Source organism: Hyla sarda, chromosome 4, assembly GCF_029499605.1.
Source record: "Hyla sarda isolate aHylSar1 chromosome 4, aHylSar1.hap1, whole genome shotgun sequence".
Lineage (NCBI taxonomy): Eukaryota > Metazoa > Chordata > Amphibia > Anura > Hylidae > Hyla > Hyla sarda.
Window position 1 is genome coordinate 182,587,487 of NC_079192.1, and position 24,005 is coordinate 182,611,491.

Consider the following 24,005-nt stretch of genomic DNA (forward strand, 5'->3'; position numbering starts at 1 on the left):
GTGGTTTAATGGCTTTGGAAAGACGAGAGCAATAGAAGAAATTACTCTTCCCCATTGTGAAAAATATGATGTTTTTGTCAAGACTCGCTTTAGTAGGGTAGATTACAAGTCCTCTGATACTTATAAACCCGCTTTCCCAGATTGTGGCCTGTGAAATGAATGGTTGTTGATGCTGGTTTCCTATACCTGAATAGCAGTAACATTATATCTGGCAACATAATGTACACTGAATTGTTATGTGCATACTGTATCCTGTGGTTCTGATAGCATTACGGTGAACCTTAGGCTTTTCCTCTACCCTGATTTTCCTAAACAACTTGCAAGCTGTCCATCATTTTCCAATACATTCCCACTATTTAGAGGGGTCCCTAACAAGGATCCTGTTGCTTCATAGTAGGAACCTATTCATAGCAAACGTATAGTGGTTGATAACAATGCTATCATATTCAGAGAGGATTACTAAATCACATCCAAATCAGATTGGGGAGTCTATATCATGTCAGGTCTATTCTATGGAATGTCCCTATAGAAAGAGTCCACATGCTCAGGTTAGCCTTACATCACTCCTCCAGGTCCAGGGCTGACCATCTCCTTCCCAAGTCCAAGAAAAGAGAGTCAGCCTTATTGTTAAGATGTATCTGTATAAGGTACAGTAAGAATAAGGTAACGAGTGTTTGATTTTTTCATCTTACAGTGGGGGATGTGGTAGCTTGAAGTAGCAAAGATATCTATGCTGTGAATCCATTCATTTATAACCTACAGGACTGTTTTACATGGCTGTACACTACCAAATTGTCATGGTGACTTGCTAAAGCAGCTGTTCTTCCTGCCCTCACCACTCATTGCCAACTACATGGAGCCAGATGCTACTACTGACAGCAACTGGCTTATTGTCCACTGCCGAACACCATGGCAGGGACAGCCCCTAGTTGTAGAAGTGTGTTCGCCAATAATCTGCTGTCATTTGTGCTAAAAACTGTTTTTCATGACTTGCACCAACTTTCTGATGCATTTTAGACTTTTGTGCCTCGCGCAACAAAGGGTTGTGGCTTACCAGTGCAGCATAAGCCAGCTAATAGTCTAAAATTAAAGGTAAGCTGTCACCTGTATCATGCTGCCCAAACCACAGCAGCATGAAACAGATACAGGCAGTGGGATGCCAAAACACTATGGTTTACTCTAAAACACTCAGGCATTTTAGAGAAATCCTAGGGGTGTATGCCTGCTAAAAAGAACATACTGTGTGTTTTTATTTTAGCTCACTTACTTGCGCTAAAGTTATCTTCAATGTACAGTGACCAGCCGGCATCTGAATGTATATGAGCTTTTATGTGCTATCTAGTGGCGTCCTGTCAACTGTGTAAATTTCTACAGTGACATGCGCCACTTGATAAATTTTGCACAGCAACAATGAAAACACGTTTATTCAACAGGTTTTGCATTGAACAAAGCTCTCATGATAAACCCCTATAGTGTTGAAAAGCAGCCAGAGTGCGGCAGCTAGTCGATGTGAGTGCTGCTCTCCACCCCACCGACTATGAGTGGTACAGCTCTACTAAGGAGGGGACAAAAAGAGACATGTCACTCAAGGCTAGCAGGGAGGGGACCAGCCGTGGGGACCACCTTCCGTGACTATTTATCCAGGCCCCAGTGGCTTTTTTAAACCATGATTTCTCTGAAGCACCCAAGCAATTCAGGCTAAATCCTCGTGTGCCGACATCCTGCTGACTATATCTGTTTTTAAAGCTGCTTGTGAACAGGTCCTAACACGGATGTTTAAGCCTTTTGTTTAAAATGACATTTTTTGAATTATTGTACATTTTGTACACTCAATGGTTACTATACAAAATGTTAAGGGTGAAAATGCCTTGTCACAGCATTGTAAGGCAGATGCAGTGTTTACATACCACCATGGTTACCATCAGTGAAGGATTAGTGGCGGAATTTTTAATAAAGTAAATTGTTATGTAACACAGTTGTTTTTTTTTTATCTACCAACATTGACTACCCATATTTATTATCAATTGCTTGACAGGCATCTCTTAAAAGATTTACCATGAAATGCATAGCTACCCTATAGGTGCTGTCATACTCGGCTCTTGGAGAAATCATAGCAAGGGAAGTTGGATTGGATGACAGTGGAGTCTGTTTTGGGGGAACATTGTTTATGGGGACATAACATAGGTTAGGCTGTGTCTGGAGATCTAAGTAAATAATGGAGTCTATATTCATAGGACGGATAAGACAGGGAGTCTGCAGAAGGAGGTAGGAAGTGACAATGGAGGGCAAGTAAGGATAAAGAAAGAAATAAGGAAGGATGTATGGGGAGTAAAGGGATGATAAGGAAGCTATGTGGAAAGATAAAGTGGTTAGGAAGACTGTGTATATTCAATGGTCCAGCTACGTTTACAATAAGATAAAAGTATATAAAGGTGGATGAACCAGTCATCAGCCAATCTGAGTCAGAGCTTTCCAAATAGGGTGTGACGACACAGTGTGTTGGTGGCAGCCCCCAAGTGTCCCAATCGGCGGCAACCCCCACTGGTCACTGTTCTTAAGTGGCAAGGGAAAATCGTGTGGAACAGGGGGGCAGGGGGGTTCAAGGGGGAGAATGAAGAGATACAGGGGGTGATTAATGGTGGGAAATGAAGTGGCACAGCGTTGGATCAAGGGGGAGAATAAAGTCGCACAGGGGGGATCAAGAGGGGGATAGAGGGGTACATGGGGCGATAAGGGGGAATAAAGTGGCACAAGGGGGGAATAAAATGACACAGGGGGATCAAGGAGGAGAATGAAGTGGTACAGGGGGGGGATCAGGGTGGGATAAAGTGGCACAAGGCGTGATCAGAGGGATGTAAGGTGGCACAGTGGAGTGATCGGGGCGGTAAATGAGAAAGTGAAACAGCACAGGGGTGATCAATGGGGGGTGAAATGGCACAGTAGGTGATCAAGAGGGTAAAGAAGTGACACAGGGGGTGATGAAAGAGGAGATGATATGGCACAGGGAAGAGCAGCCACATCTGTAATGCTCTACTGGATACTGGTACCATGTTGTAAATTGTAGGATGCGCAACGTGATAGGTGCAATTAGTGGAACGGCGAGGAATGTGTCACCTAACTATGCATGTCTAAAAAAGGGTTTCACCAATGTGAAAAGTTTGGAAAGCTCTGCTTAAAGTGTATGGAGTGTAGGAAGATAATGCCAAATTATAGAAAGGGACATCATGTAGGGGATGTAATACTCCTGCTTGAAGAGATGTGTCCTTTGGGCACATTTAAAACTGTAAATGTTGGGTATAATTCTGAGGGTTCGGGGTATCACCTTCCAAAAAAACTGGTGTAGGACGAGCAAAGTCTTGGAGATGGGAGTGAGAGGTTCGGATTATAGAAGATCTTAACTTCAGATTATTAGCAGAGAGGAGGGCACATGTAGGATGGTAGACAGGGATGAGGGAGGAAATGTAGGGATGTGCAGCAATGTGGAGGGCTATGGATGAGAAGGCTGGGTTCACACTACGGAATGTTTTGAAGTTACACTGAGAAAATCCGGAGCACAAGAGTCCCATTGCTGGCAATGGGATTACGCTGCACAGTGCACACTAGAGAGTTTATGAGGCATACTTTCCACCAGGAAAATCCGCTCGAAAAAATTCCACTACAACATTGAACTTGTTGACCCTGTTTCTAATGCTACTTACCAGGCAAAAATCTGTGCATCTGTTTAGGAGATATCCATCTTGTTGCTAATATAGTCATTTCTTCTGCACTGGAGGCGGGGTGCTGCTGTATGTGCAATGCTTTCTCCGCCCCCTTCACCGACATGCTGAGGAATAGGGGATGAATAGTTATGGAGGGAGAGGGGTTATTGCTAAAAGGGTTGGGGTTATCACCAGATTGGGCAGGAGAAAGCATTGTAGAGCCGCCTCAAGTGCCGTTAAGTAAAAAACCATTTCCGGTTGTCTTCAGAAATAGAAGTGACATTAAGCTGAATGGAAGAAGGAAATGATAGGGAGTATGTGGAGCAGTGTTTCACAACAAGCCTGCATTCACCTGTAGCAAAAACTACAACAGCAGCATGCAAAAGGCTGTTCAGCATGCTGGGAGTTGTAGTTTTGCAACTGCTGGTGGCACAAGGTTGGGAAAACGGCTTTGGAGGAATGAAATCATAGGGGAGACTATTAAGATAGAAGGCGACTAGGAAAATGTAAGTGAAGAAATGACAGGAGAGACTATGGAGGAAGAAGTTGATGATCCTCTGTAAGGATAGATGAAATGAAGACATCAGGGGAAGAGGAGGTGAAACATGTTGACTGAGAACATTGCCCAGGCTATGTACACCTAGGCTGGTGACACAGTAAAGGTAAGACAATGAAGGTTGATAGATTAGATGGAGATGTGACTGGGAGTAGACAGCCCCGCAGGAGACAGGGATTTGGCTCCTGAATATCCCCCCAAAGCTTATAAGGCTGCATTCACACTTCGTTTTTACATTACGGGTGCCGGATCCGGCTGGGGGAGGGGCAAACCGGGCTCTCCGTAAGCCCATCGGACCAGCGCTGAACTCCATTTACTTTAATGAGCCGACCGGAGTCAAACGGTGACTCCGGTCGGCTCATTTTTGACCCGTATACGGTTTCCTGACCGGACCTAAAACCGTAGTATACTACGGTTTTAGGTCCGGTCACAAAACTGGATACGGGTCAAAAATGAGCCGATCCGGCACCCGTAATGTAAAAAGGAGGTGTGAATGCAGCCGAAGAAAAGGATAAAAGGCCTTACAACTATGACCCACTGTAGTGTTACATGACATGTATGATGATGGGAGAGCACATTGTGAGCACAGCTTCCACCATGTTCTAGAGAGCAAAGAAATAAACCAAGATGGTGGATGAACAAGAACAGAACTGCTGCAGAAAAAACTACTTAGATAATACGCTTAGAATGTTCAATTCCAATTTTTGTTTCAAGTTCCAGAGGGAAATAGGATGAGAGAGAAAAAAAAGTGTTTCTTAACAGGGTTTATTCATCCGTACAGTATTCTGCGCAGATTTGATGCGCAGGATTTGAACCTGTGTTCAGTCATTTAGTTTACATCGAAATCTGCGACAGAAAATCCTGTGCATCAAATCTGCGCAGAAAACTGTACGTGTGAATAGACCCTTAAAAGGAAACTATCAGCTGAATTTGCTGCTATGAGATGCAGACATGTTAGGGTATAAAAGCAAACCGTACCTTTCCTGGAGCTGATGGTGGCTTCTACACTTATAAAATCTCTTTAGGATGCATTCACACCACCTTTTTGCTATACAGTTCCCGTATCAGGTTTTTGATGAAAAACTGATTCCTCAAAACCGGACTAAACTGTATCAAAACGTGTGTACAAATTTTAACCCGTATACAGTTAAAATCCGTATATGGTTTAAAAAATGATGTCCGGTTGCATCCGTTTTTTAAGAAAAAATGCATGTTTTTAACTTTTCACTCCATTATGAATAAACTTTCACTTGTTTGATTGAAATTCCAAGAAAAAAACTGTGCAAAGTCAAAAACCGTATGGTGAAAACCGTATGGAACTGTACGCACATACAGTTCTGTACGGTTCACATTGATTACCATGTTAAAAAAAACGTATACGGTTTAATACAGTTTTTCACCAGGACCAAAATCCGTCGTAGGCTACAGATTTGGGTAAGGGAAAAAAACTGACAAAACCATACAGGATGCAAAACGGACACAACCTGATGCATCTTTTGGCATACGCTTTTCAATGGAGGGTCAATGCAAACGGTTTTCAATCCGGTTCCATACGATTTTCACATAGAAAACGTATACGGGAACTGTATTGCAAAACGCTCCTCCTAGATTTATATACAAAGCCCTATATAGGGGGAGATTTATCAAAACCTGTGCAAAGAAAAGTTGCCCAGTTGCCCATAGCAACTAAGCAGATCGCTTCTTTCATTTTGCAGAGGCCTTGTTAAAAATGAAAGAAGCGATCTGATTGGTTGCTATGGGCAACTGGGCCACTTTTCCTCTGGACAGGTTTTGATTAATCTCCCCCTATATGTCTATAAAAGAGGGGGCTGTGAGGTAAGGGCAAGTCATAAGGGCTGTGGCACTTGAACAGCTCAGCAATTCCTCCTCGGCGTAGAAATAAAAGACCATTTTAGAAGTTTGGAAACCAACATAAGCTCAGTTTGCTTTTATACCCTAACACCTATCTATCTGTGTCTGCAGCTCATAACAAAGTGATTCCCTACCAGGGTGCCTCCAGCTGTGGCCAAACTACAACTCCCAGCATGCCCGGACAGCCAAAGGCTGGAGGCTCCCTAATTGGGAAACACTGTCAAAGCAGCAAATACAACTGACAGATTCCCTGTACATAAAGGGGGAGATTTATCAACACCTGTGGAGAGGAAGAGTGGTGCAGTTGCCCATAGCAACCAATCAGATAACTTCTTTCATTTTTCAGAGGCCTTTTAAAAAAATGAAAGAAGTTATCTGATTCATTGCTATGGGCAACTGCACCACTCTTTTTCTACACCAGTTTTGATAACGCTCCCCCAAAGTGTATTGACATAAGGAAAACTCAAAGTAGATGCCTGCGGATAAAATATCCAAACATACAAAGGCATAGTAAAATTATACTATAGAACAGAACGCCATATTACAAAGCAATTTACAGTGTGCATGAGGCCCTGGGCACAATATTTTGATTGAGGACGTCCAAAACGTTGTACCCCTTCGCTACTGTGTGGGCAGAAAGAAGAACCAGCCACAACCTCAGTCCGTACATACTGTTAGGCTTTATTCACACTAATGGCTGGTCCATTTTGTCAGATTTCACTGAATGTGCGCTGTCACCGTCCTATGTGAGGCACTGCCATCTAGATATAGAAACACAGTGAAGCATAGCTACCTTATACTACAAGTAAAGCAATCTATGGCAATGTATCACGTGTGTGCAGCGTCCTCTTCTGCCCTGCAAATGTATGGGAACCTGACAGATCAATTATGAGTCAATGCGATCTGCCAGAATCCCTTGCAAAATGAATGGAAAGGCTGTCATATAGACATGGATCTTGTAAAGACAGAACTCATGTGGCTAAGGTGAGCACACCCTAACTTAGATGGACAGACACTAAATGTATGTGCTGCCCCCTGGATGAGATCACGGTTACAGATCATGCTGTAGGCATTTCAGGTAGCCCTGTAGCTAGAAGGTCTCATTGAAGCACTGCCATCTAGTGCTCTACTCTACTGCTGCCGCCTGCGCTGTCCATGGTACCATGGTGAAGCACTGCCATCTACAGCAAAACGTTAAAGCAGCTCTGGGTTGTACCATGTGAAGCGCTGTCACCATCCTATGTGAGGCACTGCCATCTACATATAGAAACACAGTGAAGCATTGCTACCTCATACTACAAGTAAAGCGATCTATGGCAATGTATCATGTGTGTGCAGCGTCAGGCCGAAGCTTTACTTTGGTCATGGGGAAATGGCATCATAGTGCAGGGAAGATTGCATGAAAAGCATCACCACCAGCACCTGCATGCTGTCTATAGTACCATAGCACTGTCATCTCTGGTTCATGCCATGCACATATTAGTAGTCAACCGCCAGCCTTACACTAAGTCAGTGAAATCACCAGCAGACTAGTGTCGCCCTCTCCAGCACGAGCTCTGCAGCGTCTACTGCAAGAAACAAGGCTGGTCGCTGCTATAACACAAAGGAGGAACCCAATTTAAACACAACTCCTTCTATTTCTATCTTTTAAACCAATCTGGCACATGTACTACTATGGCATTACTAGTCCACCACATTCCATGAAGTGTATGCATGCCCTGCAGGATGCCAGTGCCACCTCCAGTACATTCAGTGCATAGTGATAATGATAGTATAGTGTCTGGATGTGTAATGGACTGGCAGCCACATCTACTGCACTATCCTCATCCTTGGCACAGCTCCACTATCTACTACTGAACTTGCCCAGCTGCTGCCAACTACTGCACTTGCCATTCACTGAGGACAGGCACTGCAAACTCCCAGCACCCAACACCCACACAGCATCCACTATACACACAGAGTCATACAGAACAAAGAAGATAGATAGATAGATAGATAGAAGATATATATATATATATATATATATATATATATATATATATATATATGAAATAGATAGATATGAGATAGATATGAGAGAGCTAGATAGATATGTGATAGATGATAGATAGATAGATAGATAGATAGATAGATAGATAGATAGATAGGAGATAGATATGAGATAGATATGAGATAGATAGATATGAGATAGATAGATGTGAGATAGATAGATATGAGAGAGATAGATATATATGTGATTGATAGATAGATAGATATGTGATAGATAGATAGATAGATAGATATGTGATAGATAGATAGATAGATAGATAGATAGATAGATACATAGATATGAGATACATAGATATGAGATACATAGATATATGTGAGATAGATAAATATATAGATAGATAGAAGATAGATATGAGATATATAGATAGAAGATAGATAGATAGATAGATAGATAGATAGATAGATAGAAGATAGATATGAGATATATAGATAGAAGATAGATAGATAGAAGATAGATATGAGATATATAGATAGAAGATAGATAGATAGATAGATAGATAGAAGATAGATATGAGATATATAGATAGAAGATAGATAGATAGAAGATAGATATGAGATATATAGATAGAAGATAGATAGATAGATAGATAGATAGATAGATAGAAGATAGATATGAGATATATAGATAGAAGATAGATATATAGATAGAAGATAGATAGATAGATAAATAGATAGATAAATATATATATATGTAGATAGATAGGAGACAGACACTTCATGCAGGGCAGACACAGGCTGGATGGTGGAGCCCAGGTGTATGGACACTTCATACATTCGCTCCTCTGGCTCCATACAGATGCAGACGCACTGACATGCAGGCAGCGTGTTCAGACGATCCGGTACCGTGACAGACACACAGTACACCGGGAAGGCTTGTGCCTCTTACCGTTTGCTGCAGGTCCGGGATGCCGATCCTGATGATCACCGCGTTCCCCGATGTCTCTTCCATCCGCCGGCCGGGTGGGTCTCTGTCTGAGCCAGGGGGGTCTCTGCCTCTTGCGGTGGGGTCCCTTCCCGGGGGTTCCGCCGAGGAGTCTCTGCTGGGATCTCTTCCGTCTCTTGTAGGGGAGTTACTAGTCGGGGTGTCTGGGATCGGGGTGTCTCTGTCTCCGGGATCGATGTCGATGAAGGAGCGGAATGTTGGCGTGACAGCGGCTCCGTGCTCTCCGTTCTCGGTGTCCCCGATGCTGGGCTCTTCCCCGCTGTCGGAGTCTGGGGAGTCTCTGAAGATGTTGGGGTGTCTGACCCTGGTGCTGGGGCTTCTTCCTCTCTGGGGGGACTGCCCCACTGGCTCCGGGCTCTTTGGGTCTCCCCCGGGAGACGATCGGAGAGTGCGGGGAGCCCCGAGATCCCTCGGGGGCCCCTTGGGGGGGCTGGGTGAGGGGGGTCCGGTCCGCTCCGGGAGCTCAGGAACCGGAGACACAACATGAGCAGGAGAGGGGGAGGAGCGGAGAGACTGCATCTAATAGAGAGAGGGGGAGAGAGGGGGGTGAGAGAGCGCACACACTGCATGGAATACAGGGGGAGAGCGGCGGCGGAGCGGGGGGAAGGAGACATGGAGGCAGCATACGAGCAGGGGGACACTGCGACAGTGCACACCGGGAAACGGGGACACCAGGAAGGGAGACGGGGAGAGAACCGCATGGAACACTGAGGGGAGCTGTGTGTGACTGGCGCCCAACTCCTACACTGCAACAGCAGGGCTTTGTAATACAGAGAGGGATACACCCGCATACCTACAGGTGAAGGGGGTGTACATATATACAGAGAGGGATACACCCGCATACCTACAGGTGAAGGGGGTGTACATATATACAGAGAGGGATACACCCGCATACCTACAGGTGAAGGGGGTGTACATATATATACAGAGAGGGATACACCCGCATACCTACAGGTGAAGGGGGTGTACATATATACAGAGAGGGATACACCCGCATACCTACAGGTGAAGGGGGTGTACATGTATATACAGAAAGGGATACACCCGCATACCTACAGGTGAAGGGGGTGTACATATATACAGAGAGGGATACACCCGCATACCTACAGGTGAAGGGGGTGTACATGTATATACAGAAAGGGATACACCCGCATACCTACAGGTGAAGGGGGTGTACATATATACAGAGAGGGATACACCCGCATACCTACAGGTGAAGGGGGTATATATATATATATACAGAGAGGGATACACCCGCATACCTACAGGTGAAGGGGGTGTACATATATATACAGAGAGGGATACACCCGCATACCTACAGGTGAAGGGGGTGTACATATATACAGAGAGGGATACACCCGCATACCTACAGGTGAAGGGGGTGTACATATATACAGAGAGGGATACACCCGCATACCTACAGGTGAAGGGGGTGTACATATATATACAGAGAGGGATACACCCGCATACCTACAGGTGAAGGGGGTGTACATATATACAGAGAGGGATACACCCGCATACCTACAGGTGAAGGGGGTGTACATATATACAGAGAGGGATACACCCGCATACCTACAGGTGAAGGGGGTGTACATATATACAGAGAGGGATACACCCGCATACCTACAGGTGAAGGGGGTGTACATATATACAGAGAGGGATACACCCGCATACCTACAGGTGAAGGGGGTGTACATATATACAGAGAGGGATACACCCGCATACCTACAGATGAAGGGGGTGTACATATATACAGAGAGGGATACACCCGCATACCTACAGGTGAAGGGGGTATACATGTATATACAGAAAGGGATACACCCGCATACCTACAAGTGAAGGGGGTGTACATATATATACAGAGAGGGATACACCCGCATACCTACAGGTGAAGGGGGTGTACATGTATATACAGAAAGGGATACACCCGCATACCTACAGGTGAAGGGGGTGTACATATATATACAGAGAGGGATACACCCGCATACCTACAGGTGAAGGGGGTGTACACATATATACAGAGAGGGATACACCCGCATACCTACAGGTGAAGGGGGTGTACATATATACAGAGAGGGATACACCCGCATACCTACAGGTGAAGGGGGTGTACATGTATATACAGAAAGGGATACACCCGCATACCTACAGGTGAAGGGGGTGTACATATATACAGAGAGGGATACACCCGCATACCTACAGGTGAAGGGGGTGTACATGTATATACAGAAAGGGATACACCCGCATACCTACAGGTGAAGGGGGTGTACATATATACAGAGAGGGATACACCCGCATACCTACAGGTGAAGGGGGTATATATATATATATATACAGAGAGGGATACACCCGCATACCTACAGGTGAAGGGGGTGTACATATATACAGAGAGGGATACACCCGCATACCTACAGGTGAAGGGGGTGTACATATATACAGAGAGGGATACACCCGCATACCTACAGGTGAAGGGGGTGTACATATATACAGAGAGGGATACACCCGCATACCTACAGGTGAAGGGGGTGTACATATATACAGAGAGGGATACACCCGCATACCTACAGGTGAAGGGGGTGTACATATATACAGAGAGGGATACACCCGCATACCTACAGGTGAAGGGGGTGTACATATATACAGAGAGGGATACACCCGCATACCTACAGGTGAAGGGGGTATACATGTATATACAGAAAGGGATACACCCGCATACCTACAAGTGAAGGGGGTGTACATATATATACAGAGAGGGATACACCCGCATACCTACAGGTGAAGGGGGTGTACATGTATATACAGAAAGGGATACACCCGCATACCTACAGGTGAAGGGGGTGTACATATATATACAGAGAGGGATACACCCGCATACCTACAGGTGAACGGGGTGTACATATATATACAGAGAGGGATACACCCGCATACCTACAGGTGAAGGGGGTGTACATATATACAGAGAGGGATACACCCGCATACCTACAGGTGAAGGGGGTGTACATGTATATACAGAAAGGGATACACCCGCATACCTACAGGTGAAGGGGGTGTACATATATACAGAGAGGGATACACCCGCATACCTACAGGTGAAGGGGGTGTACATGTATATACAGAAAGGGATACACCCGCATACCTACAGGTGAAGGGGGTGTACATATATACAGAGAGGGATACACCCGCATACCTACAGGTGAAGAGGGTATATATATATATATACAGAGAGGGATACACCCGCATACCTACAGGTGAAGGGGGTGTACATATATATACAGAGAGGGATACACCCGCATACCTACAGGTGAAGGGGGTGTACATATATACAGAGAGGGATACACCCGCATACCTACAGGTGAAGGGGGTGTACATATATACAGAGAGGGATACACCCGCATACCTACAGGTGAAGGGGGTGTACATATATATACAGAGAGGGATACACCCGCATACCTACAGGTGAAGGGGGTGTACATATATACAGAGAGGGATACACCCGCATACCTACAGGTGAAGGGGGTGTACATATATACAGAGAGGGATACACCCGCATACCTACAGGTGAAGGGGGTGTACATATATACAGAGAGGGATACACCCGCATACCTACAGGTGAAGGGGGTGTACATATATACAGAGAGGGATACACCCGCATACCTACAGGTGAAGGGGGTGTACATATATACAGAGAGGGATACACCCGCATACCTACAGGTGAAGGGGGTGTACATATATACAGAGAGGGATACACCCGCATACCTACAGGTGAAGGGGGTATACATGTATATACAGAAAGGGATACACCCGCATACCTACAAGTGAAGGGGGTGTACATGTATATACAGAGAGGGATACACCCGCATACCTACAGGTGAAGGGGGTGTACATGTATATACAGAAAGGGATACACCCGCATACCTACAGGTGAAGGGGGTGTACATATATATACAGAGAGGGATACACCCGCATACCTACAGGTGAAGGGGGTGTACATATATATACAGAGAGGGATACACCCGCATACCTACAGGTGAAGGGGGTGTACATATATACAGAGAGGGATACACCCGCATACCTACAGGTGAAGGGGGTATACATTTATACAGAGAGGGATACACCCGCATACCTACAGGTGAAGGGGGTGTACATATATACAGAGAGGGATACACCCGCATACCTACAGGTGAAGGGGGTGTACATATATACAGAGAGGGATAGACCCGCATACCTACAGGTGAAGGGGGTGTACACATATATACAGAGAGGGATACACCCGCATACCTGCAGGTGAAGGGGGTGTACATATATACAGAGAGGGATACACCCGCATACCTACAGGTGAAGGGGGTATACATATATATACAGAGAGGGATACACCCGCATACCTACAGGTGAAGGGGGTGTACATATATACAGAGAGGGATACACCCGCATACCTACAGGTGAAGAGGGTGTACATATATATACAGAGAGGGATACACCCGCATACCTACAGGTGAAGGGGGTGTACATATATATACAGAGAGGGATACACCCGCATACCTACAGGTGAAGGGGGTGTACATATATATACAGAGAGGGATACACCCGCATACCTACAGGTGAAGGGGTGTATATATATACAGAGAGGGATACACCCGCATACCTACAGGTGAAGGGGGTGTACATATACACAGAGAGGGATACACCCGCATACCTACAGGTGAAGGCGGTGTATATATATACAGAGAGGGATACACCCGCATACCTACAGGTGAAGGGGATGTACATATATATACAGAGAGGGATACACCCGCATATACTGAGCATACCTGCAGGTGGAGGGGGTGTACATATATACATAGAGGGATACACCTGCATATACTGAACATAGGTGGAGGGGGTGTTCATGTACAGAGAGGGATATACCTGCATATACTGACCATAGGTGAAGGGGGTGTACATATATATACAGAGAGGGATACACCCGCATACCTACAGGTGAAGGGGGTGTACATATATACAGAGAGGGATACACCCGCATACCTACAGGTGAAGGGGGTGTACATATATACAGAGAGGGATACACCCGCATACCTACAGGTGAAGGGGTGTACATATATACAGAGAGGGATACACCCGCATACCTACAGGTGAAGGGGGTGTACATATATACAGAGAGGGATACACCCGCATACCTACAGGTGAAGGGGGTGTACATATATATACAGAGAGGGATACACCCGCATACCTACAGGTGAAGGGGGTGTACATATATACAAAGAGGGATACACCCGCATACCTACAGGTGAAGGGGGTGTACATATATACAGAGAGGGATACACCCGCATACCTACAGGTGAAGGGGGTGTACATATATATACAGAGAGGGATACACCCGCATACCTACAGGTGAAGGGGGTGTACATATATACAGAGAGGGATACACCCGCATACCTACAGGTGAAGGGGGTGTACATATATACAGAGAGGGATACACCCGCATACCTACAGGTGAAGGGGGTGTACATATATATACAGAGAGGGATACACCCGCATACCTACAGGTAAAGGGGGTGTACATATATACAGAGAGGGATACACCCGCATATACTGAACATAGGTGGAGGGGGGTGTACATGTACAGAGAGGGATACACCCGCATATCCTGAGTATACCTGCAGGTGAAGGGGGTGTATATATATACAGAGAGGGATACACCCGCATATACTGAACATACCTGCAGGTGGAGGGGGTGTACATATATACAGAGAGGGATACACCCGCATATACTGAACATAGGTGGAGGGGGGGTGTACATATACAGAGAGGGATACACCTGCATATACTGAGTATACCTGCAGGTGAAGAGGGTGTACATATATACAGAGAGGGATACACCCGTATATACTGACCATAGGTGGAGGGGGGTGTACATGTACAGAGAGGGATACACCTGCATATACTGACCATAGGTGGAGGGGGGTGTACATGTACAGAGAGGGGTACACCCGCATATACTGAGCATACCTGCAGGTGGTGGGGGGTGTACATATACAGAGAGAGATACAACCACATATACTGAGCATACCTACAGGTGGAGGGGGGTGTACATATACTGAGAGGGATACACCCACATATACTGATCATACCTACAGGTGAAGGGGGTGTACATATACAGAGAGGGATACACCTGTATATACTGAGTATACCTGCCGGTGAAGAGGGTGTACATATATACAGAGAGGGATACACCCGTATATACTGGCCATAGGTGGAGGGGGGTGTACATGTACAGAGAGGGATACACCCGCATATACTGACCATTGGTGGAGGGGGGTGTACATGTACAGAGGGGTACACCCGCATATACTGAGCATACCTGCAGGTGGAGGGGGGTGTACATATACAGAGAGGGATACACCCACATATACTGATCATACCTACAGGTGAAGGGGGTGTACATATACAGAGAGGGATACACCCGCATATACTGAGCATACCTGCAGGTGAATGGGGGTGTACATATACAGAGAGGGATACACCCGCATATACTGAGCATACCTGCAGGTGAATGGGGGTGTACATATATACAGAGAGGGGATACACCAACATATACTGAGCATACCTGCAGGTGAAGTGGGTGTACATATACATAGAGGGATACACCCACATATACTGAGCATACCTGCAGGTGGAGGTGGTGTACATATACAGAGAGGGATACACCCGCATATACTGAACATACCTGCAGGTGGAGGGGGTGTACATGTACAGAGAGGGATACACCCGCTTATACTGAACATACCTGCATGTGGAGGGGGTGTACATATATACAGAGAGGGATACACCCGCATATACTGAACATACCTGCAGGTGGAAGGGTGAATACATATACAGAGAGGGATACACCCACATATACTGAGAATACCTGCAGGTGAAGGGGGTGTACATATACAGAGAGGGATACACCTGCATATACTGAGCATACCTGCCTGGTGGAGGGGGTGTACATATACAGAGAGGGGATACACCCGCATATACTGAGCATACCTGCAGGTGGAAGGGGGTGTACATATATAGAGAGGGATACACCCGCATATACTGAGCATACCTGCAGGTGGAGGAGGTGTGCATATACATAGAGGGATACACCCGCATATACTGAGCATACCTGCAGGTGGAGGGGGTGTACATATATACAGAGAGGGATACACCCGCATATACTGAACATAGGTGGAGGGGGGTGTACATATACAGAGAGGGATACACCTGTATATACTGAGTATACCTGCAGGTGAAGGGGGTGTACATATATACAGAGAGGGATACACCCGTATATACTGACCATAGGTGAAGGGGGGTGTACATGTACAGAGAGGGATACACCCGCATATACTGACCATAGGTGGAGGGGGGTGTACATGTACAGAGAGGGGTACACCCGCATATACTGAGCATAACTGCAGGTGGAGGGGGGTGTACATATACAGAGAGAGATACAACCACATATACTGAGCATACCTACAGGTGAAGGGGGTGTACATATACAGAGAGGGATACACCCGCATATACTGAGCATACCTGCAGGTGGAGGGAGGTGTACTTATACAGAGAGGGATACACCCGCATATACTAAGCATACCTGCAGGTGGAGGGGGGTGTAAATATACAGAGAGGGATACACCCACATATACTAAGCATACCTGCAGGTGGAGGGAGGTGTACATATACAGAGAGGGATACACCCGCACATACTGAACATACCTGCAGGTGGAAGGGGGTGTACATATACAGAGAGGGATACACCCGCATATACTGAACATACCTGCAGGTGGAGGGGGTGTACGAATAGAGAGGGATACACCCGCATATACTGAAGATACCTGCAGGTGAAGGGGGTGTACATATACAGTGAGGGGATACACCCGCATATACTGAGCATACCTGCAGGTGGAGAAGTTGTACATATACAGAGAGGGGATACACCCGCATATACTAAGCATACCTGCAGGTGGAGGGGGGTGTACATATACAGATAGGGATATACCAGCATATACTGAGCATACCTGCAGGTGAAGGGGGTGTACATATACAGAGAGGGTTACACCCGCATATACTGAACATACCTGCAGGTGGTGTACAAATACAGAGAGGGGATACACCAACATATACTGAGCATACCTGCAGGTGAAGGGGGTGTACATATACATAGAGGGATACACCCACATATACTGAGCATACCTGCAGGTGGAGGGGGTGTACATATACAGAGAGGGATACACCAGCATATACTGAGCATACCTGCAGGTGGAGGGGGTGTACATATACAGAAAGGGGATACACCCGCTTATACAGAGCATACCTGCAGGTGGAAGGGGGTTTACATATACAGAGAGGGGATACACCCGCATATACTGAGCATACCTGCAGGTGGGGAGGGTGTACATATACAGAGAGGGGATACACCCGCATATACTGAGCATACCTGCAGGTGAAGTGGGTGTACATATACATAGAGGGATACACCCACATATACTGAGCATACCTGCAGGTGGAGGTGGTGTACATATACAGAGAGGGATACACCCGCATATACTGAACATACCTGCAGGTGGAGGGGGTGTACATGTACAGAGAGGGATACACCCGCTTATACTGAACATACCTGCATGTGGAGGGGGTGTACATATATACAGAGAGGGATACACCCGCATATACTGAACATACCTGCAGGTGGAAGGGTGAATACATATACAGAGAGGGATACACCCACATATACTGAGAATACCTGCAGGTGAAGGGGGTGTACATATACAGAGAGGGATACACCTGCATATACTGAGCATACCTGCCTGGTGGAGGGGGTGTACATATACAGAGAGGGGATACACCCGCATATACTGAGCATACCTGTAGGTGGAAGGGGGTGTACATATATAGAGAGGGATACACCCGCATATACTGAGCATACCTGCAGGTGGAGGAGGTGTACATATACATAGAGGGATACACCCGCATATACTGAGCATACCTGCAGGTGGAGGGGGTGTACATATATACAGAGAGGGATACACCCGCATATACTGAACATAGGTGGAGGGGGGTGTACATATACAGAGAGGGATACACCTGTATATACTGAGTATACCTGCAGGTGAAGGGGGTGTACATATATACAGAGAGGGATACACCCGTATATACTGACCATAGGTGAAGGGGGGTGTACATGTACAGAGAGGGATACACCCGCATATACTGACCATAGGTGGAGGGGGGTGTACATGTACAGAGAGGGGTACACCCGCATATACTGAGCATAACTGCAGGTGGAGGGGGGTGTACATATACAGAGAGAGATACAACCACATATACTGAGCATACCTACAGGTGAAGGGGGTGTACATATACAGAGAGGGATACACCCGCATATACTGAGCATACCTGCAGGTGGAGGGAGGTGTACTTATACAGAGAGGGATACACCCACATATACTAAGCATACCTGCAGGTGGAGGGGGGTGTAAATATACAGAGAGGGATACACCCACATATACTAAGCATACCTGCAGGTGGAGGGAGGTGTACATATACAGAGAGGGATACACCCGCACATACTGAACATACCTGCAGGTGGAAGGGGGTGTACATATACAGAGAGGGATACACCCGCATATACTGAACATACCTGCAGGTGGAGGGGGTGTACGAATAGAGAGGGATACACCCGCATATACTGAAGATACCTGCAGGTGAAGGGGGTGTACATATACAGTGAGGGGATACACCCGCATATACTGAGCATACCTGCAGGTGGAGAAGTTGTACATATACAGAGAGGGGATACACCCGCATATACTAAGCATACCTGCAGGTGGAGGGGGGTGTACATATACAGATAGGGATATACCAGCATATACTGAGCATACCTGCAGGTGAAGGGGGTGTACATATACAGAGAGGGTTACACCCGCATATACTGAACATACCTGCAGGTGGTGTACAAATACAGAGAGGGGATACACCAACATATACTGAGCATACCTGCAGGTGAAGGGGGTGTACATATACATAGAGGGATACACCCACATATACTGAGCATACCTGCAGGTGGAGGGGGTGTACATATACAGAGAGGGATACACCAGCATATACTGAGCATACCTGCAGGTGGAGGGGGTGTACATATACAGAAAGGGGATACACCCGCTTATACAGAGCATACCTGCAGGTGGAAGGGGGTTTACATATACAGAGAGGGGATACACCCGCATATACTGAGCATACCTGCAGGTGGGGAGGGTGTACATATACAGAGAGGGGATACACCCGCATATACTGAGCATACCTGCAGGTGGAGGGGGTGTACATATACAGAGAGGGATACACCCGTATATACTGACCATAGGTGAAGGGGGGTGTACATGTACAGAGAGGGATACACCCGCATATACTGACCATAGGTGGAGGGGGGTGTACATGTACAGAGAGGGGTACACCCGCATATACTGAGCATAACTGCAGGTGGAGGGGGGTGTACATATACAGAGAGAGATACAACCACATTTACTGAGCATACCTACAGGTGAAGGGGGTGTACATATACAGAGAGGGATACACCCGCATATACTGAGCATACCTGCAGGTGGAGGGAGGTGTACTTATACAGAGAGGGATACACCCGCATATACTAAGCATACCTGCAGGTGGAGGGGGGTGTAAATATACAGAGAGGGATACACCCACATATACTAAGCATACCTGCAGGTGGAGGGAGGTGTACATATACAGAGAGGGATACACCCGCACATACTGAACATACCTGCAGGTGGAAGGGGGTGTACATATACAGAGAGGGATACACCCGCATATACTGAACATACCTGCAGGTGGAGGGGGTGTACGAATAGAGAGGGATACACCCGCATATACTGAAGATACCTGCAGGTGAAGGGGGTGTACATATACAGTGAGGGGATACACCCGCATATACTGAGCATACCTGCAGGTGGAGAAGTTGTACATATACAGAGAGGGGATACACCCGCATATACTAAGCATACCTGCAGGTGGAGGGGGGTGTACATATACAGATAGGGATATACCAGCATATACTGAGCATACCTGCAGGTGAAGGGGGTGTACATATACAGAGAGGGTTACACCCGCATATACTGAACATACCTGCAGGTGGTGTACAAATACAGAGAGGGGATACACCAACATATACTGAGCATACCTGCAGGTGAAGGGGGTGTACATATACATAGAGGGATACACCCACATATACTGAGCATACCTGCAGGTGGAGGGGGTGTACATATACAGAGAGGGATACACCAGCATATACTGAGCATACCTGCAGGTGGAGGGGGTGTACATATACAGAAAGGGGATACACCCGCTTATACAGAGCATACCTGCAGGTGGAAGGGGGTTTACATATACAGAGAGGGGATACACCCGCATATACTGAGCATACCTGCAGGTGGGGAGGGTGTACATATACAGAGAGGGGATACACCCGCATATACTGAGCATACCTGCAGGTGGAGGGGGTGTACATTTACAGAGAGGGGATACACCCGCATATACTGAGCATACCTGCAGGTGGAGGGGGTGTACATATACAGAGAGGGATACACCCGCATATACTAAGCATACCTGCAGGTGGAAGGGGGTGTACATATACAGATAGGGAAACACCCGCATATACTAAGCATACCTGCAGGTGGAGGGAGGTGTACATATACAGAGAGGGATACCCCCGCACATACTGAACATACCTGCAGGTGGAAGGGGGTGTACATATACAGAGAGGGATACACCCGCATATACTGAACATACCTGCAGGTGGAGGGGGTGTACGAATACAGAGAGGGATACACCCGCATATACTGAACATACCTGCAGGTGAAGGGGGTGTACATATACAGAGAGGGGATACACCTGCATATACTGAACATACCTGCAGGTGGAAGGGGGTGTACATATACTTTGAGGGGATACACCCGCATATACTGAGCATACCTGCAGGTGGAAGGGAGTGTACATATACAGAGAGGGATATACCCACATATACTGAGCATACCTGCAGGTGGAAGGGAGTGTACATATACAGAGAGGGGATATACCCGCATATACTGAGCATACCTGCAGGTGAAAGGGGGTGTACATATACAGAGAGGGGATATACCCGCATATACTGAGCATACCTTAAGGTGTTAAGGGGGTGTAGATATACAGAGAGGGATACACCTGCATATACTGAACATACCTGCAGGTGGAAGGGGGTGTACATATACATAGAGGGAAACACCCGCATATACTAAGCATACCTGCAGGTGGAAGGGGGTGTACATATACAGAGAGGGATACACCCGCACATACTGAACATACCTGCAGGTGGAGGGGGTGTACATATACAGAGAGGGATACACCCGCATATACTGAACATACCTGCAGGTGAAGGGGGTGTACATATACTTTGAGGGGATACACCCGCATATAGTGAACATACCTGCAGGTGGAAGGGGGTGTACATATACTTTGAGGGGATACACCTGCATATACTGAGCATACCTGCAGGTGGAGAAGGTGTACATATACAGAGAGAGGATATACCTGCATATACTGAGCATACCTGCAGGTGGTGTACATATACAGAGAGGGGATACACCCGCATATACTTAGAATGCCTGCAGGTGGAGGGGGTGTACATATACAGAGAGGGATACACCCGCATATACTGAGCATACCTTCAGGTGGAAGGGGGTGTACATATACAGAGAGGGATACACCTGCATATACTGAGCATACCTGCAGGTGAAGGGGGTGTACATATACAGAGAGGGATACACCTGCATATACTGAGCATACCTGCAGGTGAAGGGGGTGTACATATACAGAGAGGGATACACCCGCATATACTAAAAATATCTGCAGGTGGAAGGGGGTGTACATATACAGAGAGGGAATATACTCGCATATACTGAACATACCTGCAGGTGAAGGGGGTGTACATATACTTAGATGGATACACCCGCATATACTGAGCATATCTGCAGGTGGAGAAGGTGTACATATACAGAGAGGGGATAAACCCGCATATACTGAGCATACCTGCAGGTGGAGGGGGGTGTACATATACAGAGAGGGATACACCCGCATATACTGAACATTTCCTGCAGGTGGGAGGGGGTGTACATATACAGAGAGGGGATACACCCACATATACTGAGCATACCTGCAGGTGAATGGGGGTGTACATATACAGAGATGGATTTACCCGAATATACTGAGCATACCTGCAGGTGGAAGGGGGTGTACATATACTTAGATGGATACACCTGCATATACTGAGCATACCTGCAGGTGGAGAAGGTGTACATATACAGAGAGGGGATAAACCCGCATATACTGAGCATACCTGCAGGTGGAGGGGGGTGTACATATACAGAGAGGGATACACCCGCATGTACTGAACATACCTGCAGGTGGAAGGGGGTGTACATATACAGAGAGGGGATACACCCACATATACTGAGCATACCTGCAGGTGGAGGGGGTGTACATATACAGAAAGGGATACAACCGCATATACTGAACATACCTGCAAGTGGGAGGGGGTGTACATATACAGAGAGGGATACACCCACATATACTGAGCATACCTGCATGTGGAGGGGGTGTACATATACAGAGAGGGATACACCCGCATATACTGAGCATACCTGCAGGTGGAAGGGAGTGTACATATACAGAGAGGGATACACCCGCATATACTGAACATACCTGCAGGTGGAAGGGAGTGTACATATACAGAGAGGGGCTATACCCGCATATACTGAGCATACCTGCAGTTGGAAGGGGGTGTACATATACAGAGAGGGGATACACCTGCATATACTGAACAAACCTGCAGGTGGAAGGGGGTGTACATATACAGAGAGGGATACACCCGCATATACTGAGCATACCTGCAGGTGGAGGGGTGTACATATACAGAGAGGGGATATACCCGCATATACTGAGCATACCTGCAGGTGGAAGGGGGTGTACATATACAGAGAGGGGATACACCCGCATATACTGAACATAACTGCAGGTGGAAGGGGGTGTACATATACAGAGAGGGATACACCCGCATATACTGAGCATACCTGCAGGTGGAGGGGGTGTACATATACAGAGAGGGGATATACCCGCATATACTGAGCATACCTGCAGGTGTTAAGGGGGTCTACATATACAGAGAGGGGATATACCCGCATATACTGAGCATACCTGCAGGTGTTAAGGGGGTGTACATATACAGAGAGGGATACGCCGCATATTCTGAGCATACCTGCAGGTGGAAGGGGGTGTACATATACAGAGAGGGATACACCCAATTATACCGAGCAAACATGCAGGTGGAAAAGGGGTGTACATGTACAGAGAGGGGATACACCCGAAAAATGTGTACCAGGGAAGACAGCATACCAGCAGGTAGAAGGGGGTATACATACATTGGGAGCTGTGTATATATGATACAGGAGCTGTATATACCTGCAGGGGTTGTACATATATAGGGAGCTATGTATATATGATACAGGAGCTAAGCATAACTGCAGGGGTGTACATATATTGGGTGTTGTGCATATTTTATACAGAGGCAGAGCATACCTGCAGGTAAAAGGGGGTGCTGTGTATATAAATAATAGGAGACTTGCGGTGGATGTAATATAGAAGGGGGCATACATGTATAGGGAACAGTGTATATATTATAGGAAACTACAATACAGAGGCTGGACATACCCACAGGTGGAAGTAATATAGGTGAAGGGGGTGTATATATATATATATATATATATATATATATATATATACATATAGGTAATAGTGTATATATGATAGGAGACTACAATAT

General features: G+C 46.4%; 1 protein-coding gene across 4 annotated transcripts in view; it reads right to left on the minus strand.

Annotated features, from left to right (window-relative positions):
• The window catches only part of SHANK3 (SH3 and multiple ankyrin repeat domains 3), a 502,635-nt gene that overhangs the window by 358,930 nt on the left and 119,700 nt on the right, over nucleotides 1-24,005 (minus strand). For all 4 annotated transcript variants that reach the window (XM_056573015.1, XM_056573012.1, XM_056573011.1 and 1 more), the window contains exon 4: nucleotides 9,062-9,637. In XM_056573015.1, coding sequence (XP_056428990.1) covers nucleotides 9,062-9,637 — 576 coding nt within the window. The remainder of the gene's footprint in view (nucleotides 1-9,061; nucleotides 9,638-24,005) is intronic.